At 42.1% G+C, this 16,159-nt stretch overlaps 2 protein-coding genes across 4 annotated transcripts in view; one reads left to right on the plus strand and one right to left on the minus strand.

Annotated features, from left to right (window-relative positions):
• Positions 1–5,175, minus strand: part of gdf6a (growth differentiation factor 6a) — a 5,580-nt gene extending 405 nt beyond the window's left edge. Inside the window, exons 1-2 of the mRNA XM_032518142.1 lie at positions 4,627–5,175; positions 26–626 (exon numbers count right to left, since the gene is read on the minus strand). Coding sequence (XP_032374033.1) covers positions 26–626; positions 4,627–4,987 — 962 coding nt within the window. The 5' untranslated portion in view covers positions 4,988–5,175. The remainder of the gene's footprint in view (positions 1–25; positions 627–4,626) is intronic.
• A 4,361-nt stretch (positions 5,176–9,536) lies between these two features.
• The window catches only part of sybu (syntabulin (syntaxin-interacting)), a 15,251-nt gene continuing 8,628 nt past the window's right edge, over positions 9,537–16,159 (plus strand). For all 3 annotated transcript variants that reach the window (XM_032517677.1, XM_032517678.1, XM_032517679.1), the window contains exon 1: positions 9,537–9,703. The gene's annotated coding sequence lies outside the window, so the exon portion shown is untranslated. The remainder of the gene's footprint in view (positions 9,704–16,159) is intronic.

Consider the following 16,159-nt stretch of genomic DNA (forward strand, 5'->3'; position numbering starts at 1 on the left):
CCCCTCTCCTCTAACCCCTCTCAGCCCCACCGCCACCCCCACCCCCTCCTCCCCCGCCGCCTTCGCTGCCACCGCCCCCTCCTCCTTCTCCCCGACCGACCTCCGCGACTTGATCTTCTCCTTCATCTCGTTGAACAGGTTCTCCCGCTTCTTGGAACGGGTGTAGGCCACCAGGATTGCCTTCTCCTGCTGGGACCGGCCGCCCCTGCCCAGCCCCAGCTGCCTCAGGTCCACCTCGGTGTTGGTTTTGCGCAGCGTGACGCGCAGCTGGAAGCAGAGCTGGTTCCCTTGCTTATAGGGATGTTGGTGGTGGTGGTGATGGTGATGGGGGTGGTGGGGATGATAGTGATGCTGGTGTGCTTTAAACATTTCCCACGCGTCCAACACTTCCCATCCAGCCTCGGTGGAGTCCAGCGGGTCCAAAGACCGGGAGTCCAGCAGCCGGTCCGAGCGGCAGGGGTACAGCTGGATGTCGTAGAGGCCCGTCGTCTGCAGGGACGCCTGCGCGTCCCCGGGCGCTCTCCGGAGGATCCTTAATTCCGCCCCGACCAGCTCCTCTTTGTCTGAAAGGGTTGAGACATCAAACAGATACTTTTGTCTTCGCAGAGGAGAGTGCAAAAGATCGTCTGCAAGGATAAAAGAAGAAAATAATTGCAGTCAGATTCACTTAGGGTGTACAGTGTTCAGAGGGATGGAGGGGGGAGGGGGGCACATTCTACCCCAGAGGCCTTCCCCCTCTCTCTCTCTCTCTCTCTCTCTCTGAACCTGTCTGAAACAAACTACAGCTGACAAGTCCTCCGTTTGGATGAGAATGAAAAACACAGTTATTATTATTATTACATGGCTGTATTGTACATCACCTCCCTGTGTTTTATTACATTCGAACGTCATTCTCTTGATAATACATGGTTTGTATGCTGAAGGCCACGCGAGAGAACCTGCTTCCTCTCGAAAATTCAAGCTCCCCAAATTTCATTTCATGTGAATTTGTTGCACATGAACAATTTGAAATGATATTGTGATGCAAATTAGACAATGTCACGTCACGTGCAGGGATATCTGGGTCGTTCCAGGGCCAACATTCGTTTTTGATGTCGCAGTGACAATAATCCAACACATTTGAAACGGCGACATTTGCATGCCTCAAAGCCAGCACGCTTTAATGAAACTAGTTCTGCTTTCATTTCACTTGATGACAGATTGATTATGAATTCCCAGCTCTCTGACAGAGTGGAAGAAAACTTTTCCTTTTTTTACAAACTTAACAGGTCTTAAATCTAAGCAGCGGGCAGAACATCACCAATGTGGTTTTCTTTTCTTCTTGTAAAGCAAAGAAAGAAAGAAAAACAAGGGGCCTAGTGACGTGAAGGCCCCTGGGTGCTGCCAGACACAACGGACCCGACACACTGCACACTCAACTGAACAATACACAATTAATGCATTATTCCTGCTGGGGACCCAGGAGGCCTGGACATGTCCCAGCAGCAATGAGACTGGAATATTATGTAATATATATAATATAATCTCTATCGCGGTTTTTACAAAATACGTGTTGGATAAAAAAAGAAAACGTTTAGCATATGTTATGATTCACGTGAAGCTGCAGCTTATTGTAGCATAGACACAATGGACATTTTCTTGGTTTTGCTCCCAAAAAACATCCGCCATAACAAGCTATTTTGAAACATTTTCTGTTTAAATAGACTATTTTCTTCTTATGAAAAACGAAAACAATTTAGTAAATCATAATGACATATTATTTTTATTTCCCGCATTTTTTTTTCTTCGATAAAGAAGACGAATTCATCAAGAATGTGGTATTAAATTCACGAAAGAAATTTCGTTTGGGATGAGTGAACTTTCTTTACGTGACCCATTTCTCTACTTATTAAAAACCACTGTTCAAAGCCTAAATGCGGATTTAGATTTCTTGTTGAGATGGATGATGTGTGGTCTTTTTCCCTCTGTAAAATAAAAGTATGGTGCCTCAGTTGGTTGTCTCCATTTCTTTCTGGGGGAAAAAATGAATAAATAAATGAATAAAAGTGACAGGCTACATCTAAACACCCCTGCGATGTGATTTGTAAAGCTAGTCCTAAAGAGATATTTGAGTCCAGTTGTCAGTTTGCCTCCGTGAACCCTGCCGGGTCCGCCAGTGGAGCAGATTGGAACCTGGTGCTCGTTTCGTGACTGCGCGTATGGTCTGCATTAGGATTCTTTTTCCCCCTTTTTTTTATAAGACCTCAAACAAATCGAATACAAGTTCACCAAATAATTAACAGTTCTGAATCCCCGACTTCCTCATTAAAGCACTTCCCTTTCTTGTATTTCATCTCATCCTGCCAACGACAACATTCCCTTAAAACGCGCCTGCACGGACTGACTGACTGACTGACTGACTGACTGACGGACTGACTGACTGACTGACTGACTGAACACACTGTTGGAGTTATCGAGAGATATTCGTGTTGACAGTTTAAAAAATTTAGAGAGTTTTCTTAATTTCCTTATTACGTAAAAAGCCAATTTTTTCCATTACGCGTAAGATACTTGACGATGGATAATTGGGGGGAGAATGACTTTAGTACTAAAACGACATCCTGTGCACTTTTCTTTGACCCTGTTGCTTGTATTTGAACAAATGCAAGAGAGAGAGAGAGAGAGAGAGAGAGAGAGAGAGAGAGAGAGAGGCCGGGCTGCGCCATCTGCGCTTTAATGAGTTACCCCAAGTGCCAAAACTAATTTTCAGATTCGGGTTATTCTTTTCTGATCTTGCCTTTTCTGACCTCCAGGAAACACCCTGCCTGGATTTAGAAGCAAAATGAATTTATCTACAAAAGTGCACAAAGCCAAAGAAGCCGTGGATCATATGGTGCACTCAGTAAAACCTGTCTCTGCTTGGATGAATAATGCGTAAAAGACGTAAAACCTGTTACTTTACGCGTCGAAAGCTGGCCCCCATGTGTATTTCTTTCCTGATGGAGGCGATTTAAATAACGACAACTCCCAGCTGAGGTCCATTCTGCAGGTTAATGCAGTGCAACACTTAGGGGATGCTGGGAGGGATCCTAAAAATAAAAAAGGTGCTTGAGCTAAAAGAAAGGAAAGAAAAAAATAATTTTCCGTAATTAAAGTGGCGGTCGCAAAGGGAGATTCCGCTGTAAAAATACGAATCACTTCACAGCGGAGGAAGTGCTCATTCATATTTTTTTTCTTCCTCGTCGTCTTTTTGGTGATGTGCCCATCGTGGCCGAGCTGGGTCATTATGGGAGAATAGACAGTGTTTGATATGTTATGACATGAACACTCAATTAGATCACCGAGTTCAAATACTCCAATCAGCCGTTCGATGCCAAGCAGCTCTCCGAGGGTCCAGCTCGGGGTCAGAGCCAGTGACACATCACATCAAAATCACAGGAAAAGTGAGGCGTTTTCCTATCAAATCAGTTCACACTGCAAGAAATGCCCACACGGACGAGCTTTCATATTTATTCTTAAAACGTCTTGTTTGCTCTCCTGAAACGACCAATTCCGTGAAAAAAACACCATTTATTTGCAACGCAGTTTGTTCAATTTTAGCAATGAGTTTTAAACCTCAAATAGTTTTTTTAAAAAGTACATTTCACTGAACAAAGCTTGAAAAAAAAGGTGATTTGCACTGTGATGCATAATGGGATTTACTCAGGACTAAATAAGTCATAATGATGGATATTTTTTGCAGCGCGCAGAGAGTTTCAGACCGGAGGGAGAGCAAACAAAGATAGCTTTTATTTCCCCTGCAAAGATTAACTCGGCTTATGTCCCATTGTGTGTGCTGGAGGTGTTTGTGTTTATCAGATTGTGTTTGTCCTCGCAGGCCAGTCAAATCACTTGGTAACACATGTCAACTGACCCAAACACCTGCTTCTCACAGGGCCCCGGCTCCCTTTGTCAGCACGAGTTGGCCAAACCGGGCACCACACTGCCAACAGGTTGGACACTTTTCTAATATGTGCCGGATTTGGGGTTTAACCTCTGTTTGTATTTAAAAAATCTTCGGGGCTTATTTCACGGTGTTTGTATTTGGATATTTATTTATATAATTCAAAAATGAAACAACCACCTAGTGCTCTCATTTTACTGAGAAAAAAAACTTTCCTCTGTATTCACGTGGAGGTTGGGAGCAGAACAGTTTTGGCTGCAGCCTGCACTCAGAGTGATTTACAGCCTTCATTTAGAGCGCCTTAATTAGTGTTTTACTGTCGTGCTGCCCAGAGGTTAATTTAAGTGTAATATAAGTTCATACTTGGAAAATGTTACATGTTCTGGCGGCTGACACGAATACAACCACAGCACTGCTCATGAACAACATATAACCCTGCAGCTTTCTAGACTTTTCTTTTAACAGTTAGTCTTATTTTTCATTGATATTTTCTGCGCGTAAAAGTGCGTTTGCACATTATCCTTGCCTGATTTAAAACGTGCGTAAAAGTTGCCGCTGCGAGCGTGTCTGTCTATTCTTCTTATGCATGAGTGCAGTTTTTAGTCCCATTTGGTTCACATCTAAGAGGAGAATATTAGACAAGTCAGTTGAGGAGAAATTATGCAAGAATGAGCTGATGGAGCTGGCAGCGGACTGAAACCAACCTGTTCCTCTGTCCACAAAACTTGTTATGGTGTTGGCAGATTTAGAGGAGCGGAAGAAGCTTGCGTTTAGTCCGAGCTTCTCTGCAGCCGAGTATGTCCTGTATATGGAGAGCATGTATTCATGCGGCACAATAGAGTCCTTTATGTCTTCTTTGTGATGGCCCACGATAGGGTGCGTAGACGCGAAGATGTCTTTTAGGATTTTGGATGACCTTTGTCCGTCCCGATGAGAGATCCGGGCTACCCTGTTTCTTCTCGGCGCAGAGGGAGAGATGATAGCAGCAGACTGGAAACACGGTATATTCCCAAGGAAAAGAAGGAGCAGGCCCAGATATAGCGTTACGAGTCGAGATGCGTCCATGGCTGGAAGAGTCACCGGGAGTTATTGAGAAACTCTTTATTTCCCGCTCAGTGAAGTTGGATTCAGGGGCCGCCGGAGTGGGAGATGGTGTGCGCGTCAGTGTCGGAGAGCTGCTACTTTTGCGCCCTCCGGTCGCACCAGAAGAAGTGCGTTTTGCGCTCTGGACTACACACAAGAGAGGAGACTGCTGGGCCGAGAGAAACACGCCCACATGGTCGCTCAGTGCAGGGCTTCCCAAACAACTTCATGTCACAGACCTTCCAAACAGACGCGCACTACAGACAGCGGACCGCCACAAGAGACACACATGAGAAGTTTTGTTGACGGTGGTTCAGCAGCCAGTTGCGGAGCTATATACACTCTCTATAGAGAATAAAGGCTAACTTTATTTTGGATGACAATAACTTAACTTGTGATATCAATTAGTAAAACTGAAATGAAATTAAACTATTGCCAATGTGGATCATTTCTAAGACTATAAGCACATAGAGCTATTTCCGTGTACCAAGTTTATAAAGTTAACCGAAGTATATGCAGGTCCACCCGATTTTCAGAGAAATAAAACAGAGTTATAGTGCTCCTTATCACAACGTCTGAGAGAGTCTGTAAACTCCCAAGGACACGTCAGATTAGATTAGATTTTACGCACAGATAGAGTGAAAACATTGTGTGCACAAGGTGATCGTAAAGCACAGAGGTAATTTAAAGACATGCATTTTGCAACTGGGTTTGACACGTTATTTAGAGAGCTTCTTAAATTCTATGGAATGGAAATAGAACAAGGCAAATGGAATTTCAGTATTTGCTTGTGGTGTCTTTTAAAGAGCAGAGAATCAACTTCTCAGAAACGGAACCGCGGTTCGATGTCTCGTGCTTTTAAATGCAACCTAAGGATGTGATCCCAGTAAAGCCAACTTAGCTCCGAGGTGTAGTCACTCAAAGGCATCAAGGTGTTGTAAATAACATTAGTGACCTCTAGTGGACATTTCCATTTATTACAACTCGATGTGTCCCATAAACAAAGAAACAAGGACAAACGCTGCGTTCACGTCCTCTGGGGAAATCTGAATGTAGGACACCGTTTTAATTGTGCCGTATTAGGCCCTCGTTCCAGTGGTCATGATCAGCTTTCACGCGCGGACTTACACTTCTGATTTTTGTTTTTATAGCAAAGGGAACATGTCAATGTAAAAACATAAAATGTAACAATGAGTTGAGGGGTCGTCATCTCAAATAGTTAAGAACAAGTCTTTTAAGGGGACATGTTGTCCCCGAGCCTTGTGCTCGGGTCTTTCTGTGTGGCCAACATTCCCATTCAGGAGGGGACACCAGGGTTCATTATAGAATGTGGAAAACGAAAAAAAAAATCAAGTAGGAAAATGTGTTCTCCATGTTACCTAAATGCATCACCAGGGCTGTGTCTGGATCATAGACTAGTCTGACATCTCCATATCCAATAATATAGTAACATGCAGTCATTTGCCATAGCCTTTTGCAGTCCTTTGCTCCTTTTTTAACCGAAAAAATATTAAAAAAGGCGCAATAATGCAAGATCACGGAGCACAGGTAATCTGAAGTTCTTTAGCATAAAAAACAAACAATGCTAGGCTTGGGTTTTGGATTGGCGTGGGGGGGGGTCTGTGTCACAAAGCGTTGTGAGTCGCAGTGATCAGGTCTCAGTGATGGGGGTCTTTATGGCAATCCATTTAGCTGTTAACCAGCAGCACCCTCTGTCTGACATGATCTGGTTCCAGCAGAGGGCCTCAGTGATAAGAAGACAAACTGCGGCTCATAAGTCACGTGCTGACAACTGGGTCCGCACCAGCCGGAGTCCAGGTCCTCTCCAGAACCCAGTCTGACACTCTGACGAACGCGCAAACGAGGACACGACATGAACATTTACGCACGGCCTGCTGGTTATTTCAGAGATACATGTATGGCATTATTTGAGTCCTACTGTGGGCTAGAGGGACTGTCAATCGGACCCTTCCATTCCCCTGTTTTGATTATTCATTACAGAATGTGTGGAGTCACCGTGATATATCGGCATATCGCAGGCGAACATAAATGATATATGCATTGGGACAGGAGCTATGGGGCGCCGTTTGTAAAGCGGCTCGTGCTGAAAATAACAGCAACATTTTGTCACATTTAGCTTTAAATAATGTTTAAATAACTGGTATGAAATTTTGAGGGTCATTTCTTGACATTTACAACAATATTTGTCAACTTGGAAATATTTTAAATAGTTAAATCCAAATATTAAATGTTACACCTAAATGTTAAATGTAATCTAATGCTAAATCTAAATCTAAAGTTAAATCTAAATCTAAATCTAAATGTTAAATCTAATATTAATCTAAATCTAAATGTAAATCTAAATCTAAATCTAAATGTTAAATCTAAATGTTCGGGTGAAACTAAATATTTAGCTATGCAAATTAATGTCGGTAACCGGAAGTACCAAAATAAAAGCTCGAGGAGGTCAGTGTATGTTTATAGTGTCAATAACGAATAAAAATCCTCATCGGGAGATATGGAATCTTGAACTTGGTAACCGTGAAAATAACTACCTAAAATAATAAACACAGTTGGGGAAAACTGTATTGAAGAGTACTTTGAGTTTTTAGTGTCACTTTTATGAATGGTGTGGAATTATGCACTATAGAGCCACGGGGGGCTCACTTTGACTGGTCTGTCACGTTCGCTTGCATTAAGGTCAGCAAGAGCCTATCCGCCCGCCCCCGAAGGCACGGTACTGTTGGCCATGGTCACTCTGCGTAATGTCTAACGAATCAGCGTTAGCCGAGAACATCGGCAGAGCCGTCTGGTGGCTGAACAACTTATTCAACAGCGACAGCAACAGCCGAGGGCCACCGCGGGCCACCTCGGTAAGTATGTTTTCAAATCACGGAGCTAGCAACCCTGTTGTCAAGGCTAACTTAACTAAACTAGCTAACGGTAGCTAGCCAGTAGAGATTTGCTACTACCTTGACAACAAGACAATGCTAGCTCCGTGATTTGGAAAACATGCTTACCGAGGTGGCCTGCGGTGGCCCTGAGGCTGTTGCAGTCGCTGTTGAATAAGTTTGTTCAGCCACCGGGACGGCTCTGCCGATGTTCTCGGCTAACGCTGATTCGTTGGACATTTCGCAGTGTCTTGTCAGTGCCTTGTCGGGGGGGCGGGGATAGGCTCTTGCTGACGTTAATGCAAGCGAACGTGACAGACCAGTCAAAGTGAGCCCCCCGTGGCTGGCTATAGTGGCTATAATGTCCACACATTCATAAAAGTGACACTAAAAACTCAAAGTACTCTTCAAATACAGTTTTCCCCAACTGTGTTATATTTAGGTAGTTATTTTCACGGTTATCCAAGTTCAAGAGTCCATATCTCCGAGAGTGGATTTTTATTCGTTATTTGACACTAAAACATACACTGACCTCCTCGAGCTTTATTTTGGTATTCCGGTTACCGACATTATTGCATATTAGCTAAATATTTAGTTTCACCGAAACATTTAGATTTAACATTTAGATTTAGATTTAGATTAACATTTAGATTTAGATTTAACTTTTAGATTTAGATTTAATATTAGATTTAGATTTAATATTTAGATTAACATTTAGATTTAGATTAGATTTAACATTTAGATTAGATTTAACATTTAGATTTAGATTTAATATTAGATTTACATTTAGATTGATTTAGATTACATTTAGATTTAGTTTTAATATTTAGATTAACTTAGATTTAGTTGATTTAACATGATTTAGATTTAATATTTAGATTACATTTAGATTTGATTAGATTTAACATTTAACATTAGGTGTAACATTTATATTTGGATTTAACTATTTAAATATTTCCAAGTTGACAAATATTGTTGTAAATGTGCAAGAAAGTGACCCTCAAAATTTCATATCAGTTATTTAAACATTATTTAAAGCTAAATGTGACAAAATGTTGCTGTTATTTTCAGCACGAGCCGCTTTACAAACGGCGCCCCATAGGAGCAGCACCCACCTCCCTGACTTCAGCACCATGGAGAGCAAACACGCTCTCACACTGAAAGGAAGTCACACACACAAACACGGACACACAAACGCACGCAACACACATTCACACGCACGCATGCGTATCACTGTGCACACGGAGCCCCTGTATGTAGGCTCACATGTCACGCTGTGTGTTTTAGCGTGGCTCAACAAAAGTTTTGTGCCAACAAAATAACCTTAAAGGAAATATGATATCCCACAATTCCATGCAAGAACTGAAAACATAGTATTGATTTGGGCGATTTTCACATATTCATATCTTAGAATGTGCACTTGTGAATAATGTATTGTGGCGTATGTCATGTTGTAAAATACCATAACACCTATTAGATTAAAAATACAAATAAAAACATAGGGACAACGTTAGATTTCCATCATATGTTGACAGACATGTGTCACATACAACCTGCCTGTCTGCGTATGGCTTTATGTGATAGAAGGGAGCTCGTGGTTAAGTAACGCCTCATGCGTTATGTAACACACTATGGGATGCTCGTCATATTGCGCGTGCACTGTCAGTGGTCTCGTTTCTTGTCCAATCGTGTGTGTCCTCAGTGTGCACGCAGCTCTCCTCCATCCAACATCCGAGCAGAGAGAGGCAGAGAGGCAGAGAGGCAGCAGCCACCCCCGGAGCACCAGCAACCACCATCACACATCCAGGCAAGCGTTCCATTTATTCTCCTTTCACCAAAAACATTTCAAACCAATCTTTTATTACCAGTAGGTTTAAAAAATAAAAGAACTAACGAAATGAAATGAAACTATACACAGGGTGGGGACAGTTTGGCGGAGCAGCTGTTTACAAGTTCCAGAATGAGTCTTTAGTCGAGTCCCCCAGATGTTCTACAGTATGAACGCTGTAGGGGGTTCTGGGTTTAAACGTGGACCCAACAGGTCTGAAGTCGGATGTTTACATCGCCATTGCTTAGCCTATGTCGTGCTTCGCGTGCCTTTTGAGGGGGGGGGGGGGGGGTGAAATGCACAGGCAGCAAAACAAAATCCCAATCGCTGAATACACATTAGAATAAAAACCCGAGTGGGGGGGAGATGCTGTCACTGTCAGTGGATCTCAGGACATGGAAATCTCATCAGAAACAATGACTGTGCAGTGATGTGAAAAACAAAGGCAGGCATGTAAACACATGGGGGGGGGGGGGGGGGGGGTAAGTTTCAATGCTAGGAGCAGTGGTTCTAATAGATATATTCTTTAATATAGTCTTTAAAAATGTTACACTGAGTTTATCATGATAATTTCATGTATTTTCTTCAAGGTTTTAGCCCCATCTATTGTCTATGTGGAAGCATATGAGGCATAGAAAAGAGGCTGTGGGGTTAGTCAGAGCAGTCAGCTGTGTTTTTATGTATGATTCCAACTTAATAAACATCTTCTGGAATGTCAGAACACTGTCAGTTTTCTCCGTGTTGGTATTGGTTTTGATATGCCTTATGCTCCCTGGAATGATGAAGTGATTACTCAGTCATGACATCATGCAGTGATGAAGCAGAAAGGCTGATGAGCTCCGAACAAGTGTTGCCAACCATGTGTTGCTCGAAAAAGACTGACATCTTTCCATTTTCAAAATGTCATTTCAAATTTTTGTTTGAGTGATAGATTCAAAAAATCAAGAACCCAATCTTTTAACACAGGAATTTTCAGCATGCATGCATATTTCAGCATGCATGTATAAGAAAAAAAAGTAAAAAGTGGAGCATTATTAAAACATATTTGAGGGTTGCTTTTTGCTTGTACAGTTTACAGCATAAGTTCTCTATGAAACCTTTTTATATCCTAGCAAAAGGTCTCCAACCTATATGATATCATATCGGAAATGCGGTCGAATCGGGACCTTGTGAATCGGAAACAAATTCTATTTCAGGAGATCACTGCTGACATGTGTTAGAATATAGAAGCTCACATCTTCTAAAACTGCACAGCAGTGTGCCGTCTAGGAGTTTATCAGTGTGCTTTAAATGTCGTCATCACTGGAGGAAAAGCCTCCTTAAAAACAACGCCAACAGGAAAAATGGGCTGAGAGCAAATTGGAATAAACAGATTTAATCCATGTGCATGATCAACATTAGAAAGCACATTGACAGGGATGGATTAAAGGAATCTATCAGTCACACCCACTCCATGCTGTTATAAACGTAGACCATCTGGATAAGGGAAATAGCGCCAGTTGAGGCTTAAAGACTTGTTTACCAGTCACATTATGCGCGTTATGTCAGCATCCGACTGACAGCTTTTACCCAGCACTTCTGTGTTTGGTCGGGTTGTTGGAGTGATTGTGTGGTGCTTACGCAGGAAGTGTGCAGCAGTTTGTCATGCTTAAGAGAGCTGAAAATCCTGTGTTTGCAACTTGGATAATGCTTAGCCTGTCGCTCAGTGGGTAGCCAATCAACGCTGTCTGGAATCAAGCAGAGCATCCGGGTGCAGACCTGGAGGCCTAATGCCACAGGGGCTAGTCCAGGATCAACACAGTGGAAACAGGCAAAACGTCAAAAATTAAAAACTGATGTAACCTGTTAACTAACTTCAGGTAGCAGAGAGTATGGTCAGGCACTCTAAAAACTGCTACTTGGATCTAACGCCACAAAATTAAGACAACATTTTCCAACTTCCTTTTGCAAGTTTAGGGAAATAACTAACATTTTGAGTAGGACAAGTTAATAGTATGCATTTTAATGTATGCAAAAATATTAAGTAGCATTTCCAGAAAATACCATAAATTGAGTACAATCAATGTCAAACACATCATCATACTATACACTTCAGACTTTATTAAAATAGCTAACATTTAAATGAAAAAATACTAGTTAATGTCCTCTAATTTATTCATTTTGACCAATTTACACTTTTGACAGTGTAAACGGCTTCAAATAATTAGTTGCAATTATGTCAATTTCCAACATTTATTAAATCCTTGCATATCCTAACAGTAGCAGTGAGCTGGACAGTGTCCAACCAGCTCACTGGGTTTCAGGTTACAAGCAGTGGTGTAGTCTAATGTGTTGTATACTGTATGCTATTTACTGAATATATATTGGCCAGAACCTGAGTTTGGGAGGGCAGATCATAGTGGGGGGTCTGGGTGTCCTCCCTCAGGGAAGTTTTCAGCCTCAACAACATCATTTCCTGTATTCAGATACATTTTTACGCACCAAATGTAGGAGGAAATACCTTTATTTAGCCTACATGACGAAGAAAAACACAGATCACAATTCAAGATATGTCAAAACTTATAAGGGAAAGTATGTTGTTGGGTGTCAATGGGCATTTTTAGGTGGGTATATGGAAATCCTGGAGCTTTCTTAGTGGTGCGTATTCGTGTGCATCACGTAGACTACACCATGGGTTACAACCTGACACTATTGAGTGACTAGCACCCTATTATCCAGGCCGATAGGAGATGATTCCCTTTGAAATTATTTGGCTCCAGGACGCTACAGCTGATCTCGGACTCTTTATTTTTCATGTTCTTATGTCACCGCCCTCCTGCACTTCCTTCATACGGCTTCATGTAGTTGCACGGAAGTAATAAAGTCGCTTCTTAAGAAAGAAAACCACAGCTGTCTCTCCTCTCAACAACACCCTGTTTAATGAATTGTTTCTCCCACGATTCATTCGCTCCAGATCATTATGTTTTTCAAGCACTTTCCTAGTGTACGCAGTCATCCCATGGCTCACTGGAAAAATTCATTTAACACCCATCGTCATGCCATCATCATTATTAGTTCATTTTCTCTAAAGAATCTGTTTGGAAAAAGCAAAATATTCCAAATGAAACCATAATCTTAGGCAAGAAACAGCGGAAATACAAGTCAGTGGTACTTGGATAACTATGTAGCATAGAAGCTAAGCTGACACCCGCTTGGCTCAAGGACACATTGTTTATTCAGTCTGAGAAGAACACTGTGCAGCTGAATAATGAACACCCACACACACACCACCTCGGCACACTCCACATAGTTTCTCAGTGAAGAACAGCGTCTCAGGATGAGCACCAGAAGCCTACACTGTGTACTGTGCAGATTTAAACATAATTGGTCCCATCTAGCCCTTCGTGCAGCGTTTTTTCCCCCCTTGGTTGCTAAGACTGTTGCTAGGGCAAGGCTCTGCGTGCTCGGCCCTGCTCGGTGCCTGTAATCGGGTTCTGCCGTGCCAGTAGGCCAGGCAGCTGTACAATGCTCCAGCATGATGACACTGTGGATGCCTGAAAATAAAAGTGAAACTGTAGGCAAGGTGATGCAGGCCGCCCAGAACGCAGGGATATTTTTGAGTCTGATGAAAGGGAGTTGGAGCTCGATTCCCACGAGTCTCGGCTCTATTTTTGCAATCCTCTTTGGGCCTCGGTAAAGGAAGAAAGAGGATTTTTGCACGAGTCTGGGCTGCTCATGAAGGGAACATGGCTTGTATTGGGTCAAGTGGTGATGTCATTCTGTTATTGATGGGGAATTGTTAGGGAACATAGATAGATAGATAGATATTGATCCCAATAAAATGGGAAATTACAGTGTAATCAGTCACACAGCACAGAATATAAATGTATATATAGTTAGTTAGTTTGAAGTTAGTTGATTGAGGCAAAATGGAAAGCAATGTACCATCTGGACAGAGCGGGGGAAACACTGATGCCAGAGCAGCGCACACACCAACCCTTACATCATTCCCAATGCAAAAAAGGAAACAACACATGCAGTTACGCAACTGACCCCTAAGGCACCGATGCTGAGAGGAAATCAACAGGCGAGAGGAAGTTAAGTGATGGTATGACACGTATTCAAGCATGAGAGAAATCCTGCATTTTTTAGATTCAAATCATCAATAAGAAATTCAGTGTGCATGTAGTAGTAGTAGTGCTAGTCTGGCCTCTACCTGGAGCCACTGTTTTCACCTCTTATGTTGTCCTCCACTTTATAAAGTATAAGTCTAAATTATCTCCGGATCGTGTTCTTCATCTTGTTCGCTAACTTCATTCCAATTTATTAACTCTGGTTTTATACTTCTTTCTGGAATTTATGGTCAATCATTCTCATTTGGATGAAATTATACTTAGTTCCTGAGTTTAAAAAAGGGAGAAAATATGAATTATTTTGACTAATAGTTAAGATCAGAGGATGTTGAGTGGATCTCAGACGTTTAGTCGGGATACTATTTTAAAAACCATTTACATTTTTTTCCCAATGCTATACATTCAAATTAAACCAAAACCAATAAAAGTAGAGATCTCATCCTTCATTTTACTTGCAAAGAGCGTTGTATGGAACCAGCCATGTTATTTTTGGGCGATTTGGTAAAAAGAAAACCAAATTTCTGGTTCAAAAACTTTGAAAACAGGAAACAGGAAAGAGTTAAAGAGGATATAATATCACTCCATCATCTATCATATGTCAATGCTGGGAGCACTTTGTAGTTTTTGGCAGGCAGCCCCACAGTCATGGCCCAGACGGAGCATCAGGTGAATGGGTGTAGTTTGGCTTAGCAGTGTTATACTGAAGTTAGTCTCCTTTCATCGGCTGCTGTGCTTCTTCTGATCATCCTAATCCTGGATCCAGAATATTAAAAGAGTAATAGCAATCTGTCTTCTTTCTATCTGTATCTCTGTAGTCTCTGAACTCTCTTCTCTTTTGAAACCACACGCAGACGAGTTTTTGTTTCAAAAATCTGCATCTGTCTTATCTTTCATGTTGTTTTTGGACACGCTAGCATGGTTCTGTGGAGATGTGGGTCTGTTGGTGGACACACCACTTTGGGCCAGACTGAACAATCTTGACAACAGTCAGATGTAATGCAAAGGAAGTTTGTAGAGACATTCATGGTCCCCTGAGGATGGATCATTGAGACTTCCCCAGAATTGTTCTGTAGTGCCATCATGACGTTAACATTTGGGATTCAGAGCTCTTCACATACAGACTAGGATTCAGAGGGAAATACCTATTAGATCTAGACTATTAGATGGATTGCCAGGAAATTGTGGACAGGCCTTCATGGTCCCCAGACAATGGACCCTAAAGACGTTTGGTGGTCCCTTGAGGTCAGCATTTGTGAGTCAGCGTCAAATATCTCGCCAACTGCTACATGAATTCCTAGTCCTCAGAGGATAGATCCTCAAGACTTTGGTGATCCCCTGACTTTGCTCTAGTGCCACTATGATGTTGACATGTTTGTTTTGTATTAAGATATTCAAACAACTATTGGATCTAGGGCCATCTTCAGGGCAAAATTATTGTTTCATCAAATACTTAACTAATGAACAAATGTGTGCCAAACTAATGACATTCCTACAAGCTTTGGCTGTACTTGGTGATTCAGAAATGTTAGCATGCTAACATGCTAAATTAAGATGTGAGCAATACACTTGCTAAATGCCAACATCACCACTGTGCCACAGAGTCTTAGGAACCTATTTTAACGATCTACGTGCACGGCGTGAGGCGCATGGCACAGGTGCGTTTAGGGGGTGTCCAAATCCACTTTTGCTAGTTTGACGGTGGAAAAAAGGGTCTTGGCGCCGGGCGCACGGTTCAAAAGGGTTGGACTTGGTTTAACCCTAAGCCTAATCATGGGTGTGTTTTGGGCGTAACAGGCAATCAACCAATCAGAGAGTCCTCTCCCATTCCCTTTAGCCAGGCACATTTGCACCTTGGCTTATTGCTTTAATGATGGCGGATTTGCACTGTAATATTTTTATTTTTAATCTCTTGCATGTGACACCTCCCTATAAGACCAGCACACCCATGGGCGCAAAAATAGGTGGAGGTGCATTTGCTATTAAACGACATGGGTGCAGGATGGGAAATTAACAACTGTGTTGGTCTAGAAATAGCAGAGACACTTGCACTGGGTGCAAGATAGGGCCCTTAGTCTCGTTATCTCATTATTAGTACAAATTGTATGTGTTTTGCTGATAAACTTTGACTGTTAAAGGACTTTACTAATTCTGGTTTAAAAAGGTATTTAAAAAGGCTATTTATTTTTTCAGGGTTAATGTGGAGAATTTGTTTCATAAGGTCATAAATTCAGTGTGTGTTAGTCATGCTCTTGGGGTTTTGTGCCATCTGTACCAGGCAGGATGTGTGTGTGTGTGTGTGTGTGTGTGTGTGTGTGTGTGTGTG

This window comes from Etheostoma spectabile, chromosome 6 (assembly GCF_008692095.1).
Source record: "Etheostoma spectabile isolate EspeVRDwgs_2016 chromosome 6, UIUC_Espe_1.0, whole genome shotgun sequence".
Taxonomy (NCBI): Eukaryota; Metazoa; Chordata; class Actinopteri; order Perciformes; family Percidae; genus Etheostoma; species Etheostoma spectabile.